The 13629-nt window shown below is 55.4% G+C and overlaps 1 protein-coding gene across 1 annotated transcript in view; it reads left to right on the top strand.

Annotated features, from left to right (window-relative positions):
• Positions 1 to 8156: 8156 nt before the first annotated feature.
• The window catches only part of MEGF6 (multiple EGF like domains 6), a 63602-nt gene continuing 58129 nt past the window's right edge, over positions 8157 to 13629 (top strand). The window contains exon 1 of the mRNA XM_082070057.1: positions 8157 to 8292. Coding sequence (XP_081926183.1) covers positions 8187 to 8292 — 106 coding nt within the window. The 5' untranslated portion in view covers positions 8157 to 8186. The remainder of the gene's footprint in view (positions 8293 to 13629) is intronic.

Below are 13629 nucleotides of genomic sequence, written 5' to 3'. Positions count from 1 at the left end.
GGGCGGACGGTGACCCCGGCGGCAGAGCCCGCCCGCCCCGCCCCGGGAGGCGGCTCCGGCGCCGCTGGGCACGCGTGGGGAACGGCGGCCGAGCGGAGCCCGGGACGGCGCACGCGTGGGGAACGGTGGCCGAGCGGAGCCCGGGACAGCCCACGCGTGGGGAACGGTGGCCGAGCGGAGCCCGGGGCGGCCCACGCGTGGCCCTGGGGACACGAGCCGTTGGTTCGCGGCAGCGCTGCCCCCTCCGCGGCTGCCGGGGGCGGCGGGACCGGCCCCGCTGGGTTCCCGGGGGGCGGGTGCGGCCGCCCCGCCGCGTGTGCCCGGGCTGCGGCGAAGCCAACGAGCCGCTCTGTGCGGAGCCCGATGCGCCCACGGAGCGGCGGCAGCGGCGGGTCCGCAGAGCTGGTCGGAGCCGCTTTGGAGCAGGTCTTGGGCAGACGTACAAATGCCTTAGATACTGCCGGTCAGAGTTCCCAGGTGTGCACGGGAGGATGATGGGGTGAGGCAGCACAGGGGGCACAGCTGCGGGTTTAAGCCCTAGAGCCCCTGCCGCGTTCAGCATACTTGATAGCAAAGATTTAATAATGCTAGGGAATGAATGGCAAGTTAATATTTATATTTCTGCGGTCTCTGGCGTTGTTGCAGATATTATCATCACTATTTATGGAACTGTATTATATCTTTGACCGCTTTCCAGGGCTGTTTTACCCGAAGCCAGAGGATGACATCTTCTGGAAATGGTACCAAATTGAAAACATACTAAATTGACTTCCCAGACAGTGTTGGATTTCAGATATCCATCTCTCATGTGCTCCATGAATTCTCTCCCGGTTTGGGAGCTGTAGCTGGGCCAGGATGAATCCCTGTCCCAGGATGCTGAGCCGTGTCCTGGAGAGGGAGCCACACTCCTGGATGTGTTGTGTCCTGGAGCTCTCTCCATCATCATAAAGCATCTTTATGTAGTTGCCTTTCTTTTCTAGGAAGATTGAAAGATGTTTTCCCATCTGCTAGGCTGGACAGATACTTTACTTCTAAGTGGAGTCCTTAGCCCTTCTTACCTGCTCTTTTCTCTGACCTCGAGGATTTATGCGACTGCTGTTAAGGTGGACAAAGCAGCTGCCTCAGTTTCTTCCAAGAGCTACCAAGTTTTGGGCATGGCTCGCTGGTGACTTTGGTCTTGATGTAATGGTTGTCCTTAAGTGGCCAAATATGTGCATGGTGTGGGCACTGAAACCACCCGAACCTTGTCCTGTTCCTGCCCCAGGAACGGATATTTGCCGCGCTGGGTGTCCTGGGCTGTGCCCAGCAGCTGCTCCAGCTCCTCCTCGCGTGTGCCGGCAGGTTCTCGGGGCAGGACCGTCACCCAGGGGCAGCAGAACCCTCATCAACGCCTCTTTTTGTGCTGTTTGCCCCTGCACTGGGGAGTTTGGTGGGAAAAGGTAGATGGCAATTTAACCTTGTTCCCCAGCTCTCTCTGTGCCCAGTGGATTCCCCGCCAGCCCGGGACGGGTTCCTGGCAGCGCTGGAGCGGCCGAGCGCAGGTTGGATACACATCCCTGTGCGCTCTACGTGCACAGCGGAGTTTCCTTGGGAAGCGATCGGTCTTGTTATCTGTTAGAGCGCACAGGAAAGATTAAATCTCTCTGGGATATTTTTAGAGCTGCTGGGAAAGAGGTTTTGGGTGGCGTGCACGGAGTTGGCCTGGGGTAGTGCAAAAGAGCTGCCTTTGGAGAAACAAACCTGCATGTTGCTGCTACTGTTCCGCAGGGCTTCCCCCTCCTCTGCTGGGGCTGGACACGGCTGGTGGGAGGGATCTCTGAGTGTCAGCAAGAACAGAACCCAGAGAGCATGTGAGGAAAAGGCGCTAGAGCTGGGGAGGCAGGAGGGAGGTTCTGTCGCTCCTGGAGTGCGGGGAGGCTGCTCGGGCGTGTGCGGGAGTCGCTGAGGAGGAGGAGGGCGAGGGCTGCGGCGGGACGGCGGCTGCTCTGCCCCGCGCTCCAGGGCCCCTCTGCCTGCTCTGGGGCGAGCCCTCGGGGTTGCACCTTTTTGGGGTGCAACCTTTTGCCTTTCCCGTCCTGAGCGCTGATTTTTGCGTTGCCTGGTGAAGTGGGTCGCGACTCCAGATCAGCTAAAGCCACATGGGGCTTCATTGCTGGACAGAACCCAGGTCTTGTGAGCCACCGGCTCTGTGGGCTTTGTCAAGAAGCAAATGCCAGACGGAAAAGTCGCTTCAGTACATTTCACTACAAGCAAATGAGCGTAAGAAGCCGGGTTTGGTTTAGGAAATACCCAGCGACAATCCGCACTGTAATCATTTCCCGCGGACTGAAGAAACTTTGCTGAACTGAACCCACATGGGAGGAAGCATCCAGGAGTGAAAACCCGCTCTGCTGGCAGAGGAGTCCCCTGTGCTCCGGCTCCGGCAGCGTCGTGCGTGGCCGGACACCGGCGCGTGGGGACAGGAGGTGGCCGGTGCCCTGGGACGGCAGGACCGGTGCAGAGGGGCCGTGGCCATGGGGCTCCGTGCGGCCGCACTGTCCTTCATCCTCGCGCTGCGAATATCCGCTCTGGCTTCTGGCAGCAAACTGCAGCCCCATATGTAAGTAGCGAGAAAAGAGAAGCAGAGGGGTTTTGTAGGGCAGGGAACTGTGGAGCAGGAGCTAAGTACAGTGTTTTAAAACCGAGGGCAAAGCAGGGGAGGGAGGGCTGGTCTGTGGTTCTTTACCCAGGACCAGGTATCCATAAAGGTGAATGGAAATCTGCAAATCTGGACAGGCTTTGCTTGTAGGAGGTAACTCGCTGGTTTTAGCTGAAATGTTGCTGTTGCTTTTGCACAAGAGGTGGTGGTTGTGTAAATAGCTTGACCATTCTTCACAGACCTGCTATTCTTATTGCACCTCATGTATCTCTTTCTTACTGCGTGTTTCTGTCCCTCTTTTGCTGTTGCAGCACGTAGTCTGTTCTTTTTAATTAAATTTTACACTTACAGTTTGGTGTTAATCATTTGGCTTCTTTGGAAAACTTCCTTGCAAATCTGGCCTCGTGCCAGAAGATGATCTCTGAGTGCGGGGGATTGTTCTCATTCTCTTTGTCAATGAAGCCAGTGTTGCGTGGCGTGCTGACTCCAGGCTGCTCTCCCTCGTGGCTTTAACTCTCTGCTTGAAGGGGGGACCTTTGCAGCAGAGGAAGGTTTGGCAGGAAGATGCCCTTTCTCCCCATGTCAGAGATTTTGTGCTCCCGCCTCGACGAGGACTTGTAGAACTTCTTGGATGAGCCACTAGAGATGAGGTTGAGATGAGGTTGAGATGAGATGAGGTTGAGATGAGATGAGGTTGAGATGAGATGAGGTTGAGATGAGATGAGATGAGATGAGATGAGATGAGATGAGATGAGATGAGATGAGATGAGAGCCAAAGTGTCAGAGAAAAGAAAACGCCGGTGCCAGGGAAGTGCTGCGCTGCCCGCAGGCACAGCCGCGCGGTACAGCCGCCCGGCACAGCCCCGCTGCTTGGCGCGCAAGAACCTCACTTTGCCGCAATAAACTGCACCGAACCGCTGCCGCCAGCCTTGCTCGTGCAGCTGCTGCGCTGCAGCCGGCCCGGCGGCGATGCTGAGAGCAGAGCAGGTCTGTGCAGCGTTAGTGCCGCTCTGTGCCAGCCGCTGTGTGCACAGACAGAGCTCAAACGCGGCTCTGGCAGCACCGGTGGCGCTGGGGCTGGTTGTGTGTGTGGCTCTGCAGCCAACCGGCTTGACAATGGGCACGTGTGGGGTGATGAGAGGAGCTTTGGGGGCCGAGGGGGCAGGGGCACCCCCTGAACCCACGAACCCCGTGGGCGCTGCCAGCCTTGCTGCCAGAGCCGTGCCGGTGAGCGCCCCGGCGCAGCCGCGTGCCGGCTGCAACCGCTGCAACCGCTGCAACCGCTGCGCTTCACCGCGGCCAAGCTCTTTAGTTTAACTTCTGTTACAGAAGGTATCTTTGTGAAAACTCTCGGTCCCTTTCGAGGAGCTGGAAGCACTGATTAATTAAACGAGGAGGCAAATACTGTATATTGCACGAGACCTTCCTGCTCTTTCAGTGAGGAGATGAAGTTGCCCTCGGCCGGTGCCCGTTGAAGCGGTCTGAGCACGTTTCTCTGGGCAGCCCCACGTCCATCTCTGTTTCCGTGCAGGCCGAACGTGTGCGGGAGCGGGCGGTGCTGGGGCAGCAGCCGTGTGCTTGTTCCTCTGTCTGTCTCTGTTTCTCTGTTTCCGTGCAGGCCCAACGTGTGCGCGGCGCGGGAGCGGGCGGTGCTGGCGCAGCGGCAGCCGTGTGTCCGCGCCGTGCCCCGCGGCGCCGGGCTCTGGCAGCAACGCACCAGGTACGTCCTTCCCGGAGCTCGCGTGGCTCCCGCGTGGTGACTCCGGGCTCCTCACCGCCCTGTGCCTGCAAAGGGCAGAGCTCCGAGCACGCGATTTACCTGCAAAGAATAGAGTTACTTTATTAGGTATTTTTCTAGGAGATGATGAGAGATTTGTAAACCCTGTGTGCATCCAGCTGGAGGGGTTTCTGACCCTGCCTGGCATCCTTGTGCCACTAAGAGTTTTTAAGCCGCTAAGGAATTCCCACAGATGCATTGCTGTTGTTCTGAAGCAGCTTTGTTGTGTGGTTAGCTGTTCCCCGTCTTCTGGCCATGTAGTACATCTGTTTCCTGTGATCATGCCGTGTTAATGAAATGACTAATCACCTCACGTGCATGGTTCCTGCATCTTTAGATGTCTCGGCTTCAAAGCAGAGACTTGTCGGTGCCCCTGCAAAGTCTGACCGAGCGGCAGGTGGGACTGGGCCCAGGTGAGCTCCGTTGTGCGTGGGCTCATAAAAAAAGCCCCAAAGTGGCCAACAGAAGTCGTAGTGTTCCCCGAGTCTCCTGCTGGTCTTTCCTGGGAGCCGGGAGATCCGGCAAGGGGGGGTTGAGGAAGGAGGGATGTGGACACGTGTGAATAATGAACTTTCCATAGGCACACAGCAGCCAAGCTGCGGGTCTGCTCTCCTGTGCTCACCTGCTTTTCCAGCCGCATTAGGCACTTACAGCCTTTACAAAATCATAATGGTCCAAGTAGTTTCAAAGGAGCATCTTGGACTAGAAGCAGCTTTTAAGTCTTGACTTCAGGAATTCCTCCTAACCTGTAATTGCCAGTAATTATCTCGGTGATGATATCTGTGCAGCAGTAATAAAGGAGCAAACAGAGTCCGTCTTTTGACGGTGTTTTAAGAGGGGACTTTGAAATGATAGGTGGGTGCCCTGTCTGCTGCTGCTGCTTCAAAGGCTGGGAATGCTCAGACCCAGCTGTCCCGTTCGTTCTCCAACGTGTGGTTTTGACATTGTAAATCAAGGAACCCAAATGGAAAAACTCCTTGTCCAAAATCTGTGGGTTCGCTCTGGTTGGGAAACGTTCCCGAATTAGGTGACAACAGACGGTGGCTCCGTCAGCCCTCAGTGAGGAAACCTGGAGGGATGACAGTGCTGTCCCCCAGCAGGGGAAGTGGATTTTCCAGGATTTTTAAGCCTGGGTTCCATTAGTTCTGGCTCATTTGACATTTTCTGTGCCAGGGACTCCTTAAAACACAAAACAAAACAGAAACAGTGAAGATAAAGTATCTCCTGTGTGGTTCTTTCCCGTCTGCAGCATCCAGATATCCACAGGCAGCCGGGGCTGTCCAAATATTTGCATCTCCTTGAGCAGCCCCTTGGGCTGACGCCGCGGTCTGAAGAGTCCGACAGAGCTCGTGACGGGGTGAGCTTGTGGGGCAGAGAGGAGGCCGGGGCAGCTGAGCTCTCCTGCATTCATTCCCGGGCAGGCTGAGCTCTCCTGTGTTCATTCCCGGGCAGGCTGAGCTCTCCTGTGTTCATTCCCGGGCAGGCTGAGCTCTCCTGTGTTCATTCCCAGGCAGGCTGAGCTCTCCTGTGTTCATTCCCGGGCAGGCTGAGCTCTCCTGTGTTCATTCCTGGGCTGAGCTCTCCTGTGTTCATTCCCGGGCAGGCTGAGCTCTCCTGTGTTCATTCCAGGCAGGCTGAGCTCTCCTGTGTTCATTCCAGGCAGGCTGAGCTCTCCTGTGTTCATTCCCGGGCAGGCCGAGCTCTCCTGCATTCCCGTTTCTTGGAGCACCTTTTCCCCGTTCCCGAGCCCTGTGGCAGATGGAGGAGGCAAACTGGCTTAGGGAGAGAAGCCAGAGAGTGGTAGTCAATGGTGCGGAGTCTAGTTGGAGGCCAGTATCTAGTGGAGTGCCCCAAGGGTCAGTGCTGGGGCCAATATTATTCAATATATTCATTAACGACTTGGACGAGGGAATTGAGTGTACTATCAGCAAGTTTGCTGATGACACCAAGCTAGGAGGAGTGGCTGACACGCCGGAGGGCTGTGCTGCCATCCAGCGGGACCTGGACAGGCTGGAGAGCTGGGCAGGGAATAACCTGATGAAATTTAACAAGGACAAGTGTAGAGTCCTGCATCTGGGCAGGAACAACCCCAGGTTCCAGTATAGGTTGGGAGATTACATATTAGAGAGCAGTGTAGGGGAAAGGGACCTGGGGGTCCTGGTGGACAACAGGATGACCATGAGCCAGCACTGTGCCCTTGTGGCCAGGAAGGCCAATGGCATCCTGGGGTGTATTAGAAGGGGGGTGGTTAGTAGATCAAGAGAGGTCCTCCTTCCCCTCTACTCTGCCCTGGTGAGACCACATCTGGAATATTGTGTCCAGTTCTGGGCCCCTCAGCTCCAGAAGGACAGGGAACTGCTGGAGAGGGTCCAGCGTAGGGCAACGAAGATGATTAAGGGAGTGGAGCACCTCCCTTATGAAGAAAGGCTGAGGGAGCTGGGTCTCTTTAGTTTGGAGAAGAGGAGACTAAGGGGGGACCTTATTAATGTTTATAAATATATAAAGGGTGAGTGCCATGAGGATGGAGCCAGGCTCTTCTCAGTGGCAAACAATGATAGGACAAGGGGTAATGGGATCAAGCTGGAACACAAGAGGTTCCACTTAAATTTGAGAAGAAACTTCTTCTCAGTGAGGGTGACAGAGCACTGGAACAGGCTGCCCAGGGAAGTTGTGGAGTCTCCTTCTCTGGAGACATTCAAAACCCGCCTGGACATGTTCCTGTGCGACCTCACCTAGGTGTTCCTGCTCCAGCAGGGGGATTGGACTAGATGATCTTTTGAGGTCCCTTCCAATCCCAAACATACTGTGATACTGTGATACTGTGAGGCCGCTTGCTGCCGTGCACTCGTCTGCTTTGGGATGGGAAGGACGGTGTCTCCCAGAACGGCCTGTGCGGGGAGTCCCACCCCACACCCGTCGCATCCTCCCGTGCCCCCCAGGACCCCCAAACCCCCGCTCTGTGCGTCAGAGCCCGGGCTGGGCGCTGGGGGCTCCGACAGCGAGGGATGCAGATGGATCCGCTGGCTGCGCTGCTGCCGAGCCACCGAAAATTGCTTTCTCAGCTGCTTCTGCAGCACAAGCGTTTCCTTCGTCATTTGTTAACAGCTCGTACCAAAAAAATGGTATCTGCTTTTATTCTTCTCAGCTGTGCTTCCATATGCTGGTTGGCACAGAGGAGCAGCCCAGGGTTCCCTTCGGGGAATCAGTTGTTTAAGGGTTTTTTGTGGACAGACTCAGACAAAATCAAACAACGAGACTGAGTTAGGATAAATATTTTCGGCAGACGTGTACAACACATCTGCTGTGCCAGATATTTGTTGTTGTTTGTCTGATTTGCTTTGGTGAAGTAGTTTCATGTTCTGCCAAAGGAACTGTTTAAAAATTGGCTTCAAAAGTTTGATCCGTGTTGCAATTTTCACGTACACACGGCACCGAATTTCTGGGAAAAAAGTGTCGCTTTTCTTTATCGACGCTTCAGATCAGCCCCCGCGCTGCCCCGGCTGTCCCGGGAGGGGAAAGCGCCAAGGGTGCTGTGAGGACCTGGGCGCTCCAGTCTCTCGTGTTTCCGATTAAAGTAAATTAAGACGTATTTTCTCAGCATCAGCGATCATTGCTAGACCAGGTGGAAAAAAATGTCAGCACATTTGAAAACCGAATTCCTCATTTTATTTACATCCATAATTAAAGCTACAATGTCAATTCTTCCCCGTTTCCCCGTTCTGCAGGAGTTAACGTTGCCGGGGGTGTCTGGCTTTGCTGTGTTTCAGAACCATGTACCACACGGGCTACAGGCTGGTGTACACCGTGAAGTACCAGACCACGTACCGGTGCTGCCCGGGCTGGGCGCAGCGCGCCGGGGACGCCGGCTGCCTGCACCGTGAGTACCGCGCTGCTCGGGACCTTCCTTTGGCACTGGTGGTGTTTCATTTTGGCTGAGGGAGCTCATTTCAAGCCCTCTGCCTGCAGCAAATACTATAAAACTATCTTTAAAAAGAACTGGGGTATTTTGTTGTTTGCTTCTGGGTTTTTATACATATACATATGTATATTTATTTATTGCACGGTGTGTCAGAAGGGTCTTTCTCCGGTCCCTCCGCAGCCAGCGGGTGAGCGTCTGGGTCCGGGGCTGCTGGGGTGCAGCGGGGGTGTCGCAGCAGGAGCCTCCAGCGATGGCGCTCGGAAGGTTGGGCTGGAGAAATATTTAACTTTAAACTTTGCTTTTGAGATGTTGAGAGCAAAGTAAAATCTTCTCTTGAATCAAACAAAGGTTCATCTGAGCGTATGCGTAGCAATAAAGGTCATGGTCCAGGCAGACTCGCGCACGTGCCCTGTGGTGTGTTACTGATTCTTTGCCTGGTTGCGTGATGGAGCTCTGATCCTTTCTGAATTACACTTGGAGCTGCACTCCCGCCCTCGCCACCGAAAAGCAGCTTTTGTTTTAAGGAGCAGGCGGGTGAACCAACAAAACATTTGGGCTCTGACCCGCCTTGCCACCGGGGAATGAGAGCGAGCTGTGTCCAACGCCGCTGCAATGGCCATTTTGATTGTAATTGACCTACAGTGTGGAAAAACGTCTCCCACAGCTAGTCAGCTTTAGCTGTGTGAAGAGGCCGTGGATACCTTCCTTGCGCTTTGATGCTTGAAGCAAAGCTTTAAAAAAAAGGTGTGTTTAGCAAGCCAATCCTTATTGTTCCTATTCCAAAGCCTGCAGCACAGGAGAGCAGCCCCGCGGCGCTGGCGGCAACGCCGTGGGTGCCCGATGGCCCACGGCCGGCGAGCAGATAACGACCTCGGGTGAACTCAGAAAAGCGCGCTCTGAAATGGCTTTTCCTGCTGAGGAAGTGAGTAATTCCATCCAGGAAGGAAGCGGAGGGAAGGAAGTAGAGCTGCCCGGGGCACGCTCCGAAGCCGTCGCCCTCCAGGAGGGTGCTGACCCTCGCCCGCTGCGCCGGGAGAGCCGCTCTGCGGCCAAACCACAGGGAGCTCCGGCTTTTTGGGAGATGAAATACTTGGACTCTCCCTATTAATTTCAAATTGCTGCTGATGTGACGGAGAAGCCGTCGGTGTTTAATTTCTTGTCACGCATCCGTCAGTAGTTCCTGTTGCTCTCTTTTGAATGGGTCCTGTTAATATGTTTTCTGCATATTATTCCCAAGAGTAGGGAAGCTCGTATGCAGTTTGCAGCTGGAGTATAAGCTGAAGAACAGGTTACGAAGTCCTTGCTTTTCCCTTGCTTCCATCCGTTAAGCTTTGTGTTTCAAAGCAAGGGTGAGGGTGACCCGACCAGCGGGACGGTGCTTTAGCAGGAGGGGCAGGGCTGCAAACCGAGGCAGCAGCGCAGCGCGCCCCGGGCTGGGCAGCTGGACCGGAGGGGCGTGCGGCTCCGGGTCGGGGCTCCAGACACCCGGTGTGTTTTGGGCACGGCATCGGGCTCCTGCCCGGCCCCGTTACTGACAGCTTGACTTTCAGACTGACCTTCTCCATTGCAAGTGGCCTGTGAGATGCTACTTAAATTCCGCAGGGGTTCAATAATGCACTTCAAGCCCTTGCTGATTAGGACGAGGGGTCTACGTGTCTGGTAATTTCCGTGGTCTCGGCTTTCCGCTCGAGATGTTGAAAAGCCGAGTCCCACCAAGCCCGTAGCTCTTGGTGCGCTTGGCAGGAAACGTGCGGGGTTAGCGATCCAGTCTCGCCGTTGGGCTGGCTGTGCTCTGCGCGTCACCTCCGGGCTCCTGGAGCTGCTGGCTTTGCCAGCTGAAGGGCTTTGCTGAACTTCTGAACCTTTTGCCTGAGATCGAGCCCAGGGTTGGTTAAATGTCTCACGTACCTGCCTTGTCCACGCAGGGTGGCTGTGGGGCACTTCGGTGAGCCCGCACGTTGGAGGAGAAATGCTGCTCTCCACTACTCTTCCTTTAATTCAGTCTCTTGTCTCTGAATTTCCAAGAATCTTGCCTTGCCAAATCCTCACAAAAGGCATTTTCTGGCCTTTCAAACAGGAGAAGGTGACACTTTCTGTAATTTACCCTTTCTTTGCTGTTTCCCAGAACAGCGTAATTTCCCTTTTCCCAAATTTAATTTCATTAAAACCACGTCACCCTGAATTAGGGGCTCGTTTGCAGAAGGCGCCGCGGGCCCCCCAGCCCCCCTGGGCTGGGAAGTAGGTTATTGTGGTTTCCAGTCGGTGTGTGCCAGCGCGGAGCACAGAGCGGGGGATTGTCCGGGTCACTCAGACACCTGGGCCGCGGCCAAGAATAACACCCGCATCTCCTAATCCCCGATTTGTGTCGCTGCAATTGCTTCTAATATTTTCCATTGTTGTGCTCCGGGTCTCCCTGAGCTGCCCCCGGGGCTGCGCGCCGCCGGCAAACCGGGCACCGCGCGCCAGGCTGAGCTTTACTGGGACCCCGTCTAAACTTTTTAGGTGATTAAGGTGAAGGGTTTGGGGAAAACCAAACCACTCTGCGGTTTGGCCACACGGTCAATTCTATCTAATGATGCTGAGGCCTGAAGGAGTGGTGGGAAACAGAAGACAGACCAGAGCGAGCAAAAACTTGAGGCTGCAGCCCTCGAAAGTCTTGGGGCCGCTGGAGCTGGGGAGTCGCGATGAATCGCTGGGTGTTGTGGGGAGGACGCGATGGGGGCGCGTTGGCGCTCGCACGGCCGGCGTGTCCCCGGTTCCAGTGCCGCAGCAGCCAGCCTGCGGGTCACCGTGTCCCCGGTTCCAGTGCCGCCGGAGCCAGCCCGTGGGTCACCGTGTCCCCGGTTCCAGTGCCGCCGGAGCCAGCCCGTGGGTCACCGTGTCCCCGGTTCCAGTGCCGCAGCAGCCAGCCCGTGGGTCACCGCGGTCCCCGAGGGTCCGTGGCTATGAAAAGTGACTAAAGCGTTAGATGAGAAGATAACTGGCTTTTTGAAGCAACATTTCATCGCTGTTTCATTAGTTTGGGTAGATGGGTATTTGGACTTCAATGCTGCCTTTGTATTACTAAATAATCTCTTTTTTTGGAGGGGGGGATTTGAAAAATCATCAGGTCCTTAAAAGAGAGAACGCGGGAACTCGAGCGTTTCAGGTCTAGTGCATCTGAGGTGCAAAGTTTGGGGAGCTGGGCTGTGGGTGAGAAGGAGACTTGGATGGAGCTGGAGTTGGGTCAGGCGGGGGCTGGCGCGGCTGCGAGGGGCCCTGTGCCCAAACCAGGGCGTCCTGGTGCTGGTGCGGTACAGGTGATGGAGCGAACATCCTTCAGGTGGGTGCGCAGCTTTGTCTCGCAGGCGTGTGTGCTTTGATAGCAAGCGTGCGCATTTGCAGAGTGTCATACTCACCTTCCCAAAGCCTTCTTCATCGCCAGGGCTTGACTTTCGCGGAGCCCCAGCACAAAGGGCTGATTTGCATCTCTCTAAACTATTTTGCAGATTTCTGTGCACAAAATGTCCTGCCAACGTGCCCCCAAAACGCAAACACCTCCTTGCACTGTTTCCATCTGTGATTCCTTTTTCTCAGGAATACACAATTGGTGTTTTGAGTAGGCACATAACATTTTGTGCCAAGTATTTTGGAGCCATTTTTTGAAGCCTGCACGGGGTGCCTTTCCTCTTCAATTATAATGACACAAAATGAAATGTGTAATCACAGGCCTGCTTTTTCTGTTACTAATTAGTTACAGCTTTAGCTGGAATGGGGGGAGAAACCGGGGGCTCCCACTTGCAGATAGGAGGGAAGAGTCACAGACGGAGAGCGTGCGGAAACCTCAGCCCAGTGAACGCTGATATGATTGTTTTCAGGTGGTCCCGTATCATACGTAGCTTGGCAATTTAATCACGTATTATAATTATATTATTCTGGAAGGTGCTTTTCTTGGTGATGAAGCAATGCTGTGCGTATGTGTGCTGCACTGGCCGAGCCGGCTGTGCCAAACTGGGACCAGTTCAACCCTGGGTCTGGAGCGGGGTCGCTAACTGGGACCAGCTCACACAAAGCAGCAGCTGCGCTGCCCCGCGTGCGCCTTGGGGCTGGAATAACCCCAGCTCTCCTGCGCAGGAGAAGATCATTGCGCTCACTGAAGCCAAAGACAAACCCCATCTGGCAGGGGGGCCGCGGCCCCTTCGCGAGCGCAGGACGGCGCAGGTTGACGTTCCGCTCGCGGTGCTGGCGAGCGCCGCGGTCGCGGCCGCGCGGGCAGCAGCCGCCGCACCATCCGCCGTGAATCGCAGCGTGAGCTGCTCTTGGCTCCGGCGCCTCCGTCTGCTCTCCCGCCTCCTGGGCTCTTTCTAGTAAATCTGCGCTTCTGAGCCAACAGGTTTGGGTTGCCAGGTCTGCCTTGTGTAACTTCAGCTACTTGAAATAATTGCGTTCTCTGGATCCGTCAGCTGGATCAATGGGACACGAGGGTCCCCGTCGCAGGTGACTGTGACACAGTTGGCAGCGTGTTCCTCCCCAGGACTAATAAGCTGTGACACGTGGGTCCCCGTGGCTGCTCTGGCGCAGAGCTGTCCCCAGGCCGTCCCTGAGCAGGTCACCCATGGGAACTGCTGGGCCAGGTACTGCCAGGACAGCTCTTGCGCCACAGGGACACGTGGAGCTCTCTTTGCTCCCATTATCTGATTTCCCACGGCTTTTTCTGAACTGTATTCCTGCCCAATCCCACTGTTCTTGGATTTTGTTAGAGTTTGTTCAATGAAAATGAAAAGGGAGAGAAAAAGAGGAGGTGCAGGAGAAAGAATGAAAGAGAGAAGTTGGCTGGCAGCACCGCTGTGTCCAGATCAGTGGACAGAGAGAAAATGGCATTGTCTGGTCTTCAAGTAGACTTAAAGAGGGAGACAGGCACTTGTTCTGCATCCTTACGCTTTGACAAAGCACAGCACACATGACAGCATCACTCATTACAGGAGATGAGCATCTTCTACCAGGGAACTTAAACATTGCCTGCATTTCATGCGTTATGAGGAATACACCTTGCACTGCAAACAACATCCTTGTTTGTGCGTTTCTTCAGATGGTTCGGAAAGGTGGATTTCAGGAGCCTGATTGAGCGTTGCGGGGCTCCGCGTGCATTTCACGCTCGCTGGGTGCGGACAGAGGCCGGGCTGCTGCGCTCCGGCCCCTTTAGCTCCGTTTCATCCTGTCCGTGCGGAGCCGCGCTGGGGCAGCCGCGCTGGGGCAGCCGCGCTGGGGCAGCCGCGCTGGGGCTTGTTCCTGAAAATGCCTCCGCTTCCAAAATAA

This window comes from Streptopelia decaocto, assembly GCF_964273445.1.
Source record: "Streptopelia decaocto genome assembly, chromosome: 20".
Lineage (NCBI taxonomy): Eukaryota > Metazoa > Chordata > Aves > Columbiformes > Columbidae > Streptopelia > Streptopelia decaocto.
This window is presented reverse-complemented; position numbering and strand designations above follow the sequence as displayed.